Raw genomic sequence first — 19115 nt, 5'->3', positions numbered from 1 at the left:
TAGTGTGTTGTTCCTTAAATTCTCTTCTTGATTTTCTTGTGGAATGGTGGCGAGTAAACAGGATGTTTGATTCAAAGTGCATGTTCTATTAAAGTTCCTCTTATTTTGAAAACAGAATCAGGCTATCTGCCCAAACTTGTTGTAGTTATAACATTGGGGTGTTTCCTTTCTGTTTGATCCCTCATTGCCTATTCGTTCATAACTCTAGGTCTCCATGGATGGTTTTGTTCTGATTTCCTTCAATTGATTGAAAACAGAGTCAAGTTTATCCAACAGGGGTTGGTATAACCTCTCTACCCCTCGCCTGATTTCAGAGCGTATCTCTTCCATGTCAAAGGAGTCTGCAACACTTGAGGTGGACACTTTGTCACTTTTAACCTTGTTTACTGTGATTGCTTTACTATTGGCTTCATTTCTCTCTCTCTCTCTATCTGTTTCTCTTTTGCCCTCCCCTTTGAATTTTCTGGGTTTTTTCTCACTTTATATCTTTCTTTGAATCTGATGATTCAAACCTAGGGTTTGAAAGTAACCTAGGGATGAAAGTCGCCTAGCCTTTCCTCTTTTTCTTTTAATGCCAGGTAGCATTCTTCTAAACTATTTATTTTCTTTTTATATGCTGCTTCTCTAAATTCCTCTTTCACTCTTAACCACAATTGGTTAAAAACTACCCAATCAAGATAGCTCCTTTCATCACTTAAAACGCCTATTAGCTAAAGTTAGCAACCTATTATAGTAATCTGTGATAGATTCTTTCTTCTCCTGTGTGCATTTTTGTAGCCTCCACAGGTTCGGACTTACACTTCTAACCTTGGAAAATTGGGATATCAGGGTATCCTTGAATTTATTGTATTCCAAAGCGTCTCTCAGTATAGGAGAGAAATACAAAAAATTCTTGGCCCTGCCAATCAATTTATTCCTCAATATGAGTAGAAGCTGGAAGTCCGACCAGTTGCCGATGTTCCTTAACTCCTCTACAAACTTCAAGAAAGACAATACATCATTGTGATCCTCTCCAGAGAATTGTAGGTTGATGAGTTGAGGATTCACTGTTCTAAAAAATTCTCTATTCCCCATCGTGTTAATGCTGTTGGCTTCTGAATCAACGCTGTTCACATTCACGATTTAAACTTTTTTTTTTTACGATATATATATATATATACACACACACACACACACACATACACTTTTTGGTTATACTTAGTCACCTGATCTTTTTACAAAACTGTTCCAATCCACTCTTATTTATCTCAATTATTGTGGATTTTTCCTGTCAACTACTGCGCTATTGTAAAATGTGTGGCTCTACTTTCATATATTATAAACTTTAATCTATGTATTTTCCTCTTTATATTATTTAATACTTTATTATGTATACTGGCTGGCACCATTGTAATATCCTGATTATTATTCTCTATCCTTGCTAACTTCTTACTGTATCTTGTGTCTCCTTCGTGACTTACACTTTTGTACAAAATTTATCCACCTTTTGCACTACTTGTCGTATGCTTCAGACTACTGGAAAATTTGTTTGTTCAAACTGCGCCACCAGTATTCCTTTCTCGGCGTAATACTCAGTAATATGGCCGGTAGATCTCTCTTACTCTAGCATAAATTCCTTCAAATAAAGTAGCATAAACAGTTGTAGTTCATGTGTACTTCAATTATGTGCCTCTAATACCTTATCTATTTCCTGCTCCATGGTCCAAGTTTATTTATGAACAGTGCATTGTAAATCAAAAGATCAGGTCGCACTCTGTTGACATATAATTAAAACACATTTTATTACACTAATACAAAAGTACATCAGTTAAATGATAGGGAGGTTACTCTCTGCATGTATCCATAAGATTTTCAGTTAAAAGCTTCCCCTTGCAATTCTAAACAAACTATACAGCATAAATATTTGTTTACTTCTCTGCTTATTAAAAAGAAAACAATTCTAATCTATTCATAAAGAAATTAACTCATGCCAAGTTATCTCACAATTGCATTCCAATTACTAACAAACCAAAAGGATTTCTTATAGACACTGCTTATTCTTAGTACCTTATATCTTATCAGTCCATCTAAATTCTTTTTATTAGATTACATAAAAGAAACATAGAACATAAAATGTAATAAACTCACATAGGCTGTGTCATCTGGATCACACACTCATTCAAGATTCTGCTCCAGAATTCTGAGACTTTTCTTCCATTTCAGGCCTTAGATTTCTCTTTCTATATGACTTATTTTTCATGGTATTAACAACACCACAAACACTTTTAACAACAAAGATGTTTTATTAACGCTAATATTTCGCTGATTTTCAAATCAGCATCATCAGAGCACAACACACATGTAAACGCGACAGTGAGTGAGTGAAACAATATAATTGCACTAAAGTCCTATTTTTGGCGCCCTCTAACGGAAGCGAAAAAAAAAAAAAAAAAAGGCAGTTATCCTGGAGTTTTTCTTAGGATAACCGTCTCCCAAATTTTTGGCAAATTAATGCAACCATATTTGTTAAGGTTGGGAGAATTCTTCATGGCCATTGCTGACTCAAAAAATAATCTTTCAGATCTATAACGACTCCTAAATAGCACATTTGTTTTCCTCCATCTAATCCTGTGTGAAGGAGTGTCCAAAGCGTGGTCTGCTAATCCCGACTTGCCATAGTAATAGTAGCAAATGTATCTTTCATGTTCTTCCAGGCGGATGTTCACTGATCTTCCTGTTTGCCCATAATAGGCCAAGTCACAGTCACACAGAACTTCATACACTCCTGAGTGTGCTAAAGGGTGAAGTTTATCCTTTGGCAAGCGGATCAGAGTTGCCAGCTTGACATGTGGTTTGAAGGTGGTGCAAAGGCCATGTTTCAACAATACTTTGGCTATCTTTTCCGATGTACCTCTGATATAGGGAATAGAAATGGTCATGTTGTATCCTTGTGTATTAGGGGAGGGCAGAGTAATGGGCCTATGTAGTATTTTATCTATTTTGTAGGGATTGTAGCCGTTGGCTAAGAACGTATGGCGCAGGTACTGGAGTTCAGTGGTCAGAGCTGTATCGTTAGAACAAATGGCTCTGGCTCTGTGTGTAAGTGTTTTTAAAATGCCGTACTGTTGGACTGGATGATGATGTGATTGTTTATGTAGGTATCTTCCTGTGTGTGTGTAGGCCTTCTGTAAATAGAAAAAGATAGTGATCCATCTGAAAGGCGGGTGACTAATGTGTCAAGAAATGGCAAACAGTTATTTGATTCTTTTTCTACTGTGAAGTGAATTTTGGGGTGTTGGCTGTTTAGGTAGGTGACAAAAGCATCCAAAGTGTCTTGTCCATGGGGCCAGATGGCAAATACATCATCTACATAGCGCAACCATACTTGTGGCTTGTATGTAGCTGTGGTAAGTACTTTGTTTTCAAAGTGTTCCATGTAAAAATTTGCTAACGGGGGGGACCCATAGCAGTACCATTAATCTGTTTGTAGAATTTCCCCTCCCATGTAAAGTAACCTGCATTCATGGTAAACTGAAATAATTCAAATGGCCCAAAAAAATCATCAGGAAAATAAAACCAATTCATGTTAAAACACCCCGTATTTATGGATTACCCAAAATCCACAAAACTAATATTCCCCTACGCCCCATAGTGGATAGCATAGATAGTCCCACATATAAACTGGCCCGGCATTTAGCTAAGTCGCTTGGCCCCCTCTTACTGGCAACTCCTCTACTTTTGTATAGGCTGTCTAGATGTTAGACGTTGTGGAAATTACTGGAAGCTATTACCCAAAAAGAGGACTCCAGTGCCATAGAAGAATGCACTGCCATCTGAACGAGACTGCATAAGCTCCACACATTTGGATCCCCCCCCCCCCTTGCAGGAATCCACGAGGCCCGGAAATAAGCGTTCAAAAACCCCACCAACACCTTGATGAGATGCCGGATGAGAGGACCAGCATCCTTTTCTACTCTGCCTTCCTCTGACTTCTGGCATGCCCTAACCGTATAGTCAGGTCCTCTATTTTCGACTGCCGAAATCGATGTTCTCCTCATTGCCTTTTTATTTCTTCATCTCTGGGACCTTTCACAAAGGGTTTAGACCCTCGAAGTATTCAGCGTGACTCCTTGATCTGATAAAGCTGACTATTTCTTTGTTATCTCACGTGCACTTCAAAATCTGATTTGTCGGACAGCGGAACCTTGTCTGATCCACGCCAACCCTTTTAAGAATGACCTTGAAGGTTGGCATACACAGGTTTAAACAAAGGTTTCCAAAGCAATTAGTTAAAACAATAACATACAGTTTCCAGTGACACAGCAGTTTCTCTTGTTACTAATTTTAGACATCCTTTGTTTACTACATTTGAACAAGTTAATTTCCCATAAGAATATATACATTCTTTGTACAACATATATTTTTATGTTGTAAAAATAAAATTCTTTCGTTTTACAACACAAACTTTTGATAAGTGACCTCTGTAAAAATCGATGTAAAGTGCTTATAAAATTCTAAGCTGCATCAAATTTTACAGTACCATGCTTAGTACCAAGTGATTCATGAGTTCTTGAGGCAAACTGCCCACTCCTCCTTTGGAGCAAGGATGAGGCCTTGTTAGTTTGCTTTCTGAAGGGAAATTTCGAGCAGCATTGCATCTCCTTCTTGCAACCAAAACGTGTTCTGTAGAGGTTGACATACGCGGAGCATGCTGGCCATTCGATTCGATCAATATTCTCGGTATTGTCATCCATAAAAATGAATTCTTCACCTCTACCATGGAAACATTGAGCACACGATGTTGAAGAACTTCATTGCAATATCTTTCACCAATCATGGTCCCTTTTTCCAACACTTGTATCTCAGTGTGTCAATTAAGCATAATGTCCTCCCACACCATGACCCACTGCTGTATCTATCCCTTTGTGAACATTCTCATGATGGTAAGCAGTATTACTTTCATGCAAGATCAAGTGTCGTCTAAAATAGGATTAAAATTTTTATGGATACAACCACTGAAAATGTGCTCTACGCTGAGCTGTGGATAAAAAGATGCAGACCACAGGCCTTTGGGCATATAGACCTACTTATTGCAGACATCTTGCCACAGCTTATTGTGATATCCACATCTGTGCTTATAGAGTTGACTTGCAAGTGGATCTACTGTAGTGCATCGATTACATTTTACTGTTATAACCAAAAATCTATCTTCATCTTGGAAGAGCAAGGACGCCCTCTTAGCAAACATCTGGATTACATTCCATTGGTTTGAAATGCTGCCTAGAATCTGGATACAATGCTATGTGAGATTACAATCTCTGGCGATATCAGTAATTCTGCAGCCTACTTCAAGCTCCAATAATTCTTCCACCATGTGAAATCATCTAGATGATGTCTTTGAGACATCACAAGACATTAAAGTTTACAACTTTATTCCTTCACGAAAAGAGCTTCCTTCAAACACAGTTCACTTTCCGCAGCCTTTTGCCTTTATCCTGTTGAGTCCTAGCACGTGACCCCTTTGAACATGATTTGAAAATTTGAATGTGTACCTGCTTTATATTAAAAATCGTCAGCTATACAAATTACCTCAAGCTAATTCATCTGAATTTGTGGTTGTAATCTTCAGAGTTTTGTAATCTTTCAGAGTTTGTCCGTAGGTTTTGGACACCAGTATATAATCTTCAAACTGCATGTCAAATTAGCAACATTGATCTGATCTTCAAAGGATGAACTCCATTCTCTAGCAAATCCTGGAGTGTATAAGTTCCCTGTTACTGTGACTTAGCCTACTGTGGACAGAAAGAAAAATCTGTTAACATCTACCTTGGAGAACTTAAGAAATACATTTGCTGCCGATATTATGGAGAGTCTAGACTGGCAAACCATGTTTTGGACATCCCCCTTTGCACAGGATTAGATGGAAGAAAACCAATGCTATATAGAAATTGCTATCGGTCAGAACAATTATTTTTAGAGTTAACACTGGATATGAAGCAGTCTTCTAATCTTAACAAGCATGGCTGCATTAATTTGCCAAAAAAATTTGGGAGACTGTTAACTTAAGGTCATCTCCTGTACAACTGTAATGCTAATTTACTATGCATGGTCAATGAGGCTAGACACCTGGGATGGTGATAGACAGTGAGTTCAAGTTTGGAGAAGGCTGCACATTGCTAAGCTGGTTAAGTCATCACACCAGATAACCGAAATGCCAAAGAGGACACTTGACATGTAGTAGGAGTAAGAAAGTTTTCTTTAACTGTATAAGGCTTTGATAAGACTACATCTTGAATGTATTCAGATATGGTCACACTTGTTCAGAGGAGGATAATCAAAATGGTTATTCAAAATGATATTGGGCCTGTGGAATTGTGTATATAAGAATAGATTGAGCATATCGCCTTTAAAGTTTGAGTAACAGACACACGAAAGAAGATATTTTAGAAATATGAGTTGAAGGGATCTTATGTTATATAATGTTATATACATGACTGAGATTTTACAACTTATGGCAGGTGGGGAGGTAGTGGAACTTTCATCCATGGAAACTAAGGTTGTGGTTAGAAACATAAATCTTTGTTCTTCTCATGGCATATGGTGAGCTTGTGGAATGGACTACCAGTGGATGTTGAGAGTCAGTCTTCAGTTAATGTTTTCAGAGAGAGAGAATGATATATTTCTTCTCACATGCAGTTTGTGTGATGGCCTTATTGGGCATACTCATCACACCGTTATCATTTTCAATTAGGGAGCCATTTTCTGCGTTATTTGAGGGTACAATAGTAAAACAGTTTTCTGCAGCTGGCCACCCAATAGTCATGGACTGAAGCCTATGGTAATGCATCTGGATCCTGATCAGCTGGCGAATAATCCTGCTTAGCTTACCCTGTTAGGTTATGCCTAGAGGGAGACCAGGTTAATGGTATACAGCGTTCACCAGCTGAGGCCATACTTTGACTGGAACTCTCTGAGAGATGTGTGAGAGTGAGTTATGTACACAGGTCCCTCAACCCAGCTGCATGCCCTTCTTTGTTTTTCTGAATCAACCACCCTATACATGAAAGTCAGTCATAAAAATATTAGTTTTAACTGCAGATTAAAAAAAAAAAATTAATGAAAAATATAACAAGAAAAATGGAACAAATAATAAAAATACATCCCAACCTACCCAAAATAATACCAAAACTTTTCCAATAAGGAACACTTCTATATTCATTTTATAAACATTGGTGGCATTAATATAAACATTAGTGACATACATCACCACTTAAGACATCAGAACCTGATCTCTTTTTTTCCTAACAGAACCTCATTTTGCAAAAAGGGCAGAACACGTGCTTTTGTGAGATCTAATATCCCTTGTCAAAGGCTATCCAACTTAAAATCCCCACTTTTCAATCTGTTCTGACTGAAGATTTCCTTACATCACTTTATAGCCTTCATTTGCTGTCTTTATTGCTTTTCTAACTCTGAAAATCCTGCTGCCCTTTTTAACTACTTATCAATAAAAATTGATTTCTTACAAACTAATTATCCAAATTGTGGGATTCTCCTCCTTGGGAACTTCAATGTTCATAACACAAACTGGCTTCTTTACTTACAGCTGCAGAGATCAAACTGGTAGGGAAGCTGAATTGTTTGCCATCAGTCATGACCTAACACAAATAGTCAGTCTACCAACTAGAATACCGAACAATTTACCAACATTCTTTACCGTTTCTTAACCAGCTCCCCTTCCAAATGTATCATGAATGTCTGCTCTCCTCTTGGCATCTCTGACCATCACCACAATCTTATTCAGTTCTCCTTCTCTATAGTTTGCCCTCTGCCCAGCCATTGTATCCTATAGCACTATAATTGTGGCAACTGGGATGATCTCCAGAATTTTTATGTTGCTTTTCCATGGTCAGATTACTGCTTTCACTTTCATGATCCAAACATTTGCACTGAACTAGTAACCAAAATAATTCTCACTGGAATGAGAGCCTTCATTCTCCACTCCACTGTAAATACCTGACCTCTATCCAAGCCCTAGTTCTCAAATAAAAATGTGCCTCTGCCATCCATGATAAAAATGCAGCTTATGTTCAGTGGCTTAAATTAAAAACTTCAGTTTCTCATTCATCTTACATAATAGCTAGAAATGTGTGTAAAAAAAAGTTACCAACAATTCCGAAGCAAACTTTGTAAGAATGATATACAATAAACTTGCCTCTTGCTCAACTGGCAGTCAAGCCTTCTGATCCCTTGCTAAGGCTGTTGGGCATAGCTTCTGTCCTTCCATGTTTCCACCTTTCTTGATTCCTGATGTCACAATAGTAACCTCACCCAAGGAAAAGGCAGACCTCCTGGCATCAGTTTTTTTCTCCAACTCCTGCCTGGACAACACAAATTGCCCACTGCATGCCTCCTGAACTTTTGCCAAAAGGACATCAGAAAAACTCTCATTAATCTTGATACCAATAATAAGGCTCCTGGTCCAGTGGTATTCCTCTGGTTGTGCTCAAGATTTGTTCTCTAGAATTGGCACTCATTCTGTATTGTCTATATAAACTTTTCATATTCTACTGGCATGTACCCAACAGCATGGAAGCAAGCCCACATCCAGCCTGTGCCCAGAAATAGAGACAAAAGTCAGCTATCTAACTATCGTTCCATTGCTATCGTCTCAGTACTTTCAAAAGTGATGGAGAAGGTTATCAACAGTCAGCTTCTTCATTACCTAGAGACTCATCAGTTAATTAGCGATCACCGATATGGATTCTGCCATTCTCATTCTATAGCTGGCTTAGCTATCTTACCTACCTTTGGATCAGTCCATGGAAAGATTTGGAGAAACTCATGTTAGCACTCATGTTCCTCCTTTACATCAATGACCTCCTTTGTCTGACTTCAAATTGTAATCACAGCTTCACTAGTGAAAGTACTCGTCATGCATCTTCATCATTTGATCAACCCTGCAGCATCCTCATGTTAGATGTCTCAAGATCTTCCATAATCAGTGACCTGAACACTAACCTCCTCAACATCCTGAAATGAAGTGAAGACAACTTAGTAAATTTCAATGTTAAAAAAAAAAAAAAGCTCAAGCCTGCTAGAAAAATCCTACCTTGTTCACTCTCATTTTGGATAATGATCCAGTTTCCTTTCAAGATCAACTTTCTCTTCTTGGGTTGATCGTCACATCCAGTTTATCCTGGCTCAAATATATTAATCACATAACCTCCTTAGCCTCAAAGGTTGGTGTTCTTTTCTGATCTCAACTCTTCCTCTCAACCCCTAACACTCTATAAAGTCTCAGATCTTTGGAGTACTGTTCCCACATTTGGGGTGAGCACCCAAGACCTAAGAATTCTTGATGATATTCAGAAAAGGGCAATTCACTTAATAGGAAACCCTTCCCTCACAGACTATCTTCAGTCACTTTATCATAAATGCTCTGTTTCAGTGCTGTATGTTTTCTGTAGGTACTTTCATGGGCATTTCTCCTCTGAATTGACTGCCCATTCTCCACTTTCTTCTAACCATAGAAGAACTAGAGCAGCCACTGACCAACATCCATACTGTCCATCTTCAAACACACTGAACTAACTTCTCACCAGCTTCCTTCGTTCCTCTTCTTTAGAACAATTTCCCCCATGCTGTTTTTCCCACTGAGTATAACTTTTTACTGTTTAAGAAACATATTAACAGGCTACATTTTCTCCTTATCCACATGTCACTGTAGTGTCATGTCTTGTGACCTTTCATGTGTGGGGACAGCATCAAAAAAATATTACGGAAGGGAAATTGTAAGAGCTGAAGTTTCAATGTTTGATCTGTTTTTTAAGATCTTGCACAAGAGTGATTGTGAAATTTTTAAATGTACAGCCATGCTATGCTGACTCATTTTGGGAAACTTATCATAGTACTCCAAAGTTCCTTCTTTTCTTGAAAAAATAAATCTTTACTTTTTTTTACTTGCTTCTGTCATAATGCTAAGGGCTGCTTTAATGAGCACTTATAGTCAAATTCACTTACTGAAAGAGAGCACGAAAATAAACTCAAAAAATCACAGTTAGACTGTATTTATACCTCCCCTGCATTTGCCTGGAAGATTTAAGTTTTACAGAAGATTAAGATTACCCACCTTGCATTTGCCTGAAAGATTTAGGGAAGAATAAGATTAAAGGAAGATTAACAAAAAAAGTCAGGTTTTGACAAATTTTCTTTGTTAAATTTTCTCCTGATTAATCCTTATTTCTTAGAATTCTGAGATGCAAAAGGTTAAATAATCGAGGATTTTGATAACAATAACTGGAACTTTGATTATAATCATCATCATGTGTATCAAGGATTTAGGCATAGCATGGCCTGTTCTGGCCTTAGAAGTCATCGTTTAAGAGGACATCCTGGTTTTCTTTTTCCTGATGGCTTGTACTTTAAGGTTTGTTTTGGTAATCTTTGTTTTCATTCTTTGAATGTGTTCCATCCATTTATGTTTTATATTTTTTTAATTTTTTCTATTACTGGTTCTTGGTTTATATTTAAAAAATTTTTTTTTTGTATCTTTTTTTATATCTTTTTTCTTTTATATCTTTGATTATAATAGATGGATTATTTTTAATTCATTTTAAATGGTGAATTTTGGGACGAACTGATTTTTGATAACAATAGCCAATTGATAATATTATCCGCAATCACAATAAGTGGATTCTACTGTGTGTGTGTGTGTGTGTGTGTATTCCAGTTCAAATTCAATTTACATTTTTCAAAAAATATTGGTTCAAGTTCTTTGCTTCCCCTTCTTGATTTAAGTCTGAGAAAAATATTGATTTTATTCAGTTTCCCATTCCTGGTATGTAGGCATTTTGTGATCTGGAAGAGTCTCTACGTTGATGACTCCATTACTCCCAATAGGAGCTTATAATGATGACCATAGTGACCTGTAGAACTCTTGACCATTACTTACTTATCCTCTTTGTGGCTCATGGCATATAAGACTGAGATCTGTTTGTTCCAGATACCTCTGTCCCATGCTACTACTTCAGCTTCTCTCCAGCTAGTCTTCTTTCCCTGTCTGTCATTCTCTGCAGAGTTAATTTAGGTCTTCCCCTGTTCTGTTTTTTCTTCTTTTTCTGCTGTCGATTCTTAGTGTGTCCTATTTCCATCTGCGAAGTTTTCTTTCATTGGTGGTGCTTTTTTGCACTGTCAGCTTACATATGTCGTCCTTTGGCCAAAATATTTTTAATGTTTTACACATACAATTTTTTTTGCAAACTGTTTAATTTAGCTTCTTGTTTTTTGGTCAGCTTTCGGGTCTGTGATCCATATAATAATAATACAGCTTTAAAGTTGCTATTGAAGATCTTTCTTTTGGTTTTATTATGATATTGTGAAGATTTCCATATATTATTTCATTTTCTGAAAGCAGTGCTAGCTTTTGTCAGTCTTTCCATTATATCTCATTCTGTCTTGAGTATCTCAATTGCTCCCAAGTATGTAAAATTCTTTACTTCTGTAGCATGCCGATTGATTTTAATTTTTTATGATCCACAATCCACCGAGAAACTGAATGTCTGGAGTTAGAAAGAACCTTCCTATGGTGTATGTGCATAGGGGCACAGTGAGAGTCTTTAAGGGCACTCTCACACAATGGGTCTGTGATCCATATAATAATAATACAGCTTTAAAGTTGCTATTGAAGATCTTTCTTTTGGTTTTATTATGATATTGTGAAGATTTCCATATATTATTTCATTTTCTGAAAGCAGTGCTAGCTTTTGTCAGTCTTTCCATTATATCTCATTCTGTCTTGAGTATCTCAATTGCTCCCAAGTATGTAAAATTCTTTACTTCTGTAGCATGCCGATTGATTTTAATTTTTTATGATCCACAATCCACCGAGAAACTGAATGTCTGGAGTTAGAAAGAACCTTCCTATGGTGTATGTGCATAGGGGCACAGTGAGAGTCTTTAAGGGCACTCTCACCTCTTCCCAACAAGACATCATTTGATCTTAGTTCCCTGTGATGGGCACACAGGTACACCATGGTGGGCGACCAACTCCACGTTAAAGACAGCACGTAGGCCCAATCCTTCTTGGATTTTGCAACGGAGCTGGGCATGTCTTTTTGGGATCTACGATGGTCACCCGGACTCGGTATAACAAAAGTAGTCGCTGGGAATTATTTTCAGTAGCTATCAGCAGGAACCCTCTGTTGACGTATGTTACTGAGAAACTATTATTATCCTGTAATTTCTTTATAAAATTGCTCGGCAAATAATAAATTTATAAATTGTGCAGTCTTACACTCATCAGCCTTCCCCTGATGAAAATTTTCAATAGATAGTAGGAAACCTCAATCAGCTAGACCAGAGCTCAATCACAACACGTCTACTTCAAGTGAGAGTCATAATTACTCCCACCGTTTGCCCACGCTCGATTGAATTTCTTCACTTATCAAGAATTCCATACGTTTCTCTCTCAACATTTCTCTCTCAAAATCTATAAAAATTTAAATATAATGGGCTTCTAAATTCTGTGCTAAGTTCACTGATGTTCCTTAAAGTAAAAATGTGATGCACAGTACTCCACCAGCTTGTTCATGCCTTAATATCTTCTCTTTTAATCATTTTTAATCCTATATATCAATATCTTACAGAAAAATTTTGCATGTGTTAACAGTAGACTAATTCCCCTCCAATTCTCACATCTAGTGAGATCTCCTTTCTTAGGGATTATAATTATTAATGCTTCTTTCTACTATTCATGTATCTTTTCAGTCATTGTTAAAGATCACTTGCAGTTTATCAGCAGCAGTTTCTTTTGTTGTCTTAAGCATTTCTGTTGTTATATTATCATGGTCTGAAGCCTTTCCACTTTCCATTTTCTCTATTGCATCTCTGTTATTTCATTTTTAGATATAGGTTCTGATGTAATATTTAAATCTATGCTTATAGGTTGTTCTTCCATTATTGAACTTCTAATTATATCAGTTATATTGTTTTCTACATTTCAAATCGCATCAGTGTTTTTTTCATCTTCTAACAATTTTATCCTCTTAAGTTAACAAACTTTATGCATTTTTATGCTTTTCTTCTCCGAATTTCTAGATCTTGTGTGATAACCAGTCTCTGCTCTTTTCCCTTTTCTTAGCACCCAAACAGTCTCTTGCAACCTCATTATAACTGTTTTAAAATTTTTCTGTTGCTTTTCAGTCATGACTTCTGGCTTTTTATTTTTTTCAATTTCTTGCTTCTCACTTTCCAAAATATGAAATAGATTTTTTTTTATCATAATAGAAAAAAAAATCTTAATTTTGTTCATTTTTAATTTAGACATAGTTTATCCTCCCATTTTGATTTCTAATTTTTTTGATTCCATGCAATTTCAATTTAATTTTGGCTGTTACTAAGTAATGATCAGATTGTACATCAGCTCCTTACTTTACTTTAACTTCTAGGAGTGAACTCCTCAAATTACCGTTGATAGCAATATGATCAATTTGTGTTTTATTTTAACCATCTGATGACAGCCAGGTCATTTTATGTATGTCTTTGTTTAAATAAGTTTCCTCCTAGTGAGCTTATTTAAAGGAAACTTATTCTCATTTCTTGAAATACATGCTTTGTTCCTGTTATGCTCTCACCTTCATTATTTCTTTTGCCGACTTTAGCATCATGTCACTCGTAAGAATAATCATGTCATGCTTCAGTACTAATTCTCTACATCTCTGTAACTCGGTGTTTCTCAACCATCTTTCATGTGTGTCCCATTTTTTTAATATTAGTTTTTGTGCCCCCCCACCCCTCTCTTGCAATTCTTGTGTTGACACTGACAAAGCCCATAAAAGTAAGCCCATAAAAAAATAAATAAATAAATAAATAAACTAAAATAACTAAAATCCATACAACATATGAATGATAAATTTTTATTTCATTTAGTATTTTTCTTCAGAAAATGATTTCAAAAAAACAAAATGTCCACTGAACAAATATTTAATCTTGTTCTTATATTAGATATAAAATTGTCTGAAATAAAAAAATACTTTCTCACTGGCTACCAAACTCAGTTTTATCATTTTCAGGGCATCAAATAATAAATCTAAATTCTTTGTTCTTTTATTAGTTGCATCAAATACTGAAAATTCAGCCTTCAGTTTCTTTGGATTTGATATTATTTCTTCAGGTTCCTCAAGAAACCTATGAATCGGTTTTTTCCATGGCTTCTTTTAGAGCATTGCCCTGATTAATAGTTTCAACTTAATAATATTGAGTTTTGAAGCTAGTCAATTTCTTTGTTAAAATATTTTGTGGATTTTGCAAATATAGCCAAAGAGTTACCAATCCAACTTGTCTTCTTTCTTGAATTTGTACTTCTAAAGCAGCGCTTTTTCTTGAGGGGAGCCATGATATAATGAAAACAAATTTAAAATGTTTTAAGATCATGTCAAATGTGTCTATAAGATGCAAAAAATGTAATATTTACATTTGATTTTTGCAACATTCGCTGTGTATGTTTTGTATTGAATATGAAAACAATAAATATTATAATATATGTCTGTATTAAGAATTTTTTTTAGATGGGGGAACCATGAACTATTTTGATTTTTCGAATGGGGCCTTTACATCCATAAGTTTGGGAAGCACTGTTCTAAAGCATTTCATAATTTGGAACTAATTTCATTCTTTAAATTTTTTTAGTTCATTTAACAAATTCAAGTATGCCTTCACTTGTTAATAAATTGGCATCTCTCAGCCCTGAGGGCTCAGCTGCTAGACATACTGGTCCCAACACTTTAAGAAGCTCCATGAGTTTAGGATGTTGAGCTTCATTCCACATATGAGAATCACCAATATCATTCAAAGCTAAAACAACACATTCTTTTAATGTTATAAATCTTTCAATCATGGCCTCTAAACTATTCCATCTCATTTGGCAGTCAAGAATTGGACTTAATTCCCTTCCTTTTTCAGGTTTTACGTAATTCTGAAGGATGCTATCTCTTGCAGGAGATTTTCTAAAAAATTGGCAAATTTTTCCAATTTGGGAAATTGATTGTTTGTAATTGTCAGACATAGGGAATCCACAGTCGGAAACATGATTGCATAATATTACGAAATCATATTATATAGAATCATATAGAATGAGCAAAATTCAAGAGAAATTTTGTATTTTGCTTGTAGATGATCCTTTGCAGCGCAATGTTTTATTACAATGATTGCAGCATGCCCTGTCTTTTCCAACCTTTTTGAAATTATCCCAAACCTCCAAGTGAATGGAGCTGTCGTGGCACGTTGTGTACTGCACATGCAGGACTAAACTGGTCTGGTGGGGGTGAGCAACACATCTGATGTCATCGGTCAGTCTATGTGCTGCGGGTGCCACATAGAATAGCATAATAGAATGCATTTGTGAATTTGCATGTCAAACATTTGCCTGACTCATGAAGATTAGTTCTACAACAATATACTTGTGCTTGAGGTGATTTCAAGTCAAAATGTTTGTTTTTAATTTAATAATTAATTTTTACATATTAATTATGGTATCTAAAATTGGTTTTTTAAATTTAAAAACCAGTTTTTGAATTTTACAAATTTATCCAAAAAAAAAAAAACCCGGTTTTTAAACCCTGTTTTTAAAAACTGACAAACCCTAGTCCACATTAGATTGAGAATCACCACGACTTGCTATAATATATTAACTCTGATCTTACCCCGTCTTCCCTACCTTAATTCTTTAACTATATAAGCTCAATTAGAATAGCACATTCGTTAATAAAATAAATTTTTCTAATTGATTAGTGTGAGAATTGGTAACCTGTATATCATGGATAGGCTAACTTAGTCTGTTTACTAGCGGTGGGAACAGGGAATAAGAATTAATAAGATTAACAGTGAGATATATGTTAAGCAGATTAAAGTAAATTTTAGCGTAAAGCAGCATAGTCGGTTAAGATTTAAGGTGCTGGGAGGGCAGCACACGTATTAATAAAGGCATGATTGAATTTAAGATACAAGACAATAAGAATAAGTAAAAAAATATTACAATGGTGCAGACGACCATCATAAAATGTAACAATATCTTGAATATAATGTAGCCATTATTATCTACTCACTTATAGACTTCCAGTTTAGCAATATTTTACTTGTGTCTGCACTAAATATAAGCACCACATCTCTTTCATGACTTTCACCTGATCCTGAACACAATATTTGATATCCATCTACATTTTTTATCAAAGCCTCTCCATCTCAGCTCAGTTTATTCCTAAAATGTCTATTCTAACTTTCCCATTTCCTTTATAACTTGTCATATCTTTCCAATTTGAAACATAGTCCTAACATGTCATGTTGCAATTAACATTTTCTGTTTAGGTGAAAGTGGTGAACAAAGATTATGTAGGGCCTTGATCTTGAAACTTTATCTGTGATGTTTTGTTTTTATCATCTAATGATATCCAGATAATTTTATGTATGTCTTTATGTTTGAATAAGCATCCTCCTAGGAAGCTTATTTAAACATAAAGACATAAAGGAAGCTTGACCATCTTACCGGCCATTAAAGATCAAATACACATCCTCAAAAGCTTCGGATCCATAATAAATTTCAGTGTAATATCAATGGTATTACAATTTTAATATGCACTTTGCATCCATGGTAATGTGGACGTTTATATACGTCCTGGCTGGTAGTGTGGGTAAATAAGTTTTCACCATCTAGTTATTATACTATTGCCATCTTAAATAGTAGTCATCAGGAATCCTGCAGGTCGATACACCTGGTATTCCAGTTTTCTTGAATTCTTGGTTTCCATAATCCAGAAGTTTTAATAGGGAAAGGTGATTAGCCCATTGCCAACCCTCATCTTCTATTCAGTCTTGGAATCAGCATGGGGAAAGTCCTCCTTCCCCCTTTCCTAAGGCAGAGTTTTGAGATTATATGTCAAGAATTGATTTATTTCATTTTTATTTTTATTATAATTTAACATTCCATAGTGCAATTGGAAGAACGACGGCACATTGTACCCTTCAGTTGAAAGAGGCCCGAGTTCGATTCTTGCCATGATGAGAAGAATCTTTAAGTGGACTTTTTTGAATTGAAGGTGAGTTAGCCAATCTCATATGGAGGTAGCAGTTTTTTTTTCTCCCAGAATCTTGGATTTTTCATCCTGTATACAGGCAACCTAGCCAGGAGAACACATGCAATTTACAGACAAAAAAATACTATTGTTGGTGGTGTGGACTATAGATAGCATTGATGATATTTGTGTGTAGGAGGAGAATTAGGTAATAGGGGGAGAGGATGAGAGATTGTCCTCCTGTGATGAGTTCTTGGACTCCTTGGAGGTGTCATGTAATAATAATAATAATTTTTATTTATAGGTTTCCAGAACACATTTCCTCAGGATTATTAGAAGTTGTAGCTCCACCATCTAGCTATTATCCTGATTTTAATAGTCTTCGTCAGACTTTAGGCGATCCTTTAGATCGTGTCAAGTAAGAATTTATAAGTAAAAAATCTTATTTTTTAGTAAGTTTTTCAGTAACAATTTTGCCAGTATTTATTTATTCATGCAAAGACACACAGGTTAATGTAATTATTAGTTTTCTTAGAATAACATGGTGTTGTCAAGTTGTAATATTACTTATGACATGTGAAAGTTTAAAAATCATTACTAGCGATGGACACTACATTAAAGCTGTATACAATGAAATCTCAATTTAAGACTACAACATTTACAATTTCCTCAATTTTATTGTATACCGAGCTGGCATGACATTCTGTACGTTTTCCTTCATATTTAAATAGTGGTTAATTAAAGACAGCTGATTCCCATCTACTCTACTTAGAGGAGATGAGTATCATCGCCTGTCTTTTAAGAAGTTGTGAGATAACTTCTCTTTGCCTACCAAAGTTTGACAAAGCGGCACAGTCAACCTTCACACATCTAGGACAACCCTACCAGCGCATATTTGACCCTTAAACTCCCCCAGGGGAGCTTATGGGTCAAAGCTGTATAACTGAGAGGAGACTTCCACTATGCCTGTAAAGGAATGCAGAGAACAGACCAGGGCTTCTGACCTAATGTCCAATTCTCACCTTCTCAGGGTGCACCCCATTAGGTATCTTCCTGGATACTTAACAAATGAGGATGGTCAGCAATTTGGGATTTGGCCAACCATATTGTCTTCTTATTGGCTTAAACCAAAATATAAAATGATGGTACAACATGACAAAATTTCATGCAAGCTGGGACGTCTCCCAGTTCAACAAGGCCCCTGTTGTTTTTGCCAGGGAATTAGGGCGAACAGTGAAAAGTTAGCTACCGGAACAAATCCTGAAACACATCCCAAATCAACATCACCAGAGTTCAAGATTGGTACTATCAACATAAGAAGCCTGAATGGTAAAGAAATGGAGCTGGCTGAGAAATTGGATAAGTACCAGATTGATATAATAGGGGTGACTGAAACAAAAAAAAAAAAAGACAAACTGGTGAGATCTTTCTCAGCAATAAATACAAAACATTATATTCAGGCATTAACAATCAGGGAAAAGAAGGTGTAGCTATAGTATTGAACACAAAATAAGAGGCTAATATTCTTGAATGGCAAGCATTATCAAGTAGAGTGATGTGGACAAATATCAGAATGGGGAACTGGACAATGAGACTTATTTTTGTTTATGGTCCCACAGCGGGTTCTATCAAGATAGAAATGGAGGAGTTTTTTGAGGCTTTAGAGAAAGCAACTGACACAATGAAAAAGGAAGAGTTCCTTGTCGTCATTATCAAAATTTTGACATATACCCTGAAGGAGGGCGTACAAGATTGATAGTACAGCAATCCCTCAATTAATGCACCTCCAATTAATGTGTTTTCGATTAGTGCATCATTTTTTTTCTATACCCAGATTCGATTAGTGCATCTATATACATCTTAAAAATAAATGTTACAGATTGTAAAAATTTTCTATCTATACATTTTTTATGGCTATCTATTTTAAAAAATCACTCACCAAGATGAAATAACTTAGTTACTGATTTAAAACATTTTACAAAGTTATTTTTTAATGGCATACTACACTATTTCCATGTACACTATGTTCCAAATTTATCTCCTTTATTTATGTCATCTGCTAATTACATA

At 35.8% G+C, this 19115-nt stretch overlaps 1 protein-coding gene across 2 annotated transcripts in view; it reads left to right on the top strand.

The window, feature by feature from the left end:
- The window catches only part of LOC150105765 (alpha-1,3-mannosyl-glycoprotein 4-beta-N-acetylglucosaminyltransferase B-like), a 305129-nt gene that overhangs the window by 104987 nt on the left and 181027 nt on the right, over positions 1 to 19115 (top strand). For both annotated transcript variants that reach the window (XM_090393561.1, XM_090393560.1), the window contains exon 5: positions 17350 to 17463. In XM_090393561.1, coding sequence (XP_090249687.1) covers positions 17350 to 17463 — 114 coding nt within the window. The remainder of the gene's footprint in view (positions 1 to 17349; positions 17464 to 19115) is intronic.

Source organism: Typopeltis vanoorti, chromosome 6 (genome assembly GCF_054136105.1).
Source record: "Typopeltis vanoorti isolate ZY-2024b chromosome 6, IOZ_Tvanoo_1.0, whole genome shotgun sequence".
Taxonomy (NCBI): Eukaryota; Metazoa; Arthropoda; class Arachnida; order Uropygi; family Thelyphonidae; genus Typopeltis; species Typopeltis vanoorti.
The sequence above is the reverse complement of the archived record's forward strand: the minus strand, read 5'-3'. Positions and strand labels throughout refer to the sequence as shown.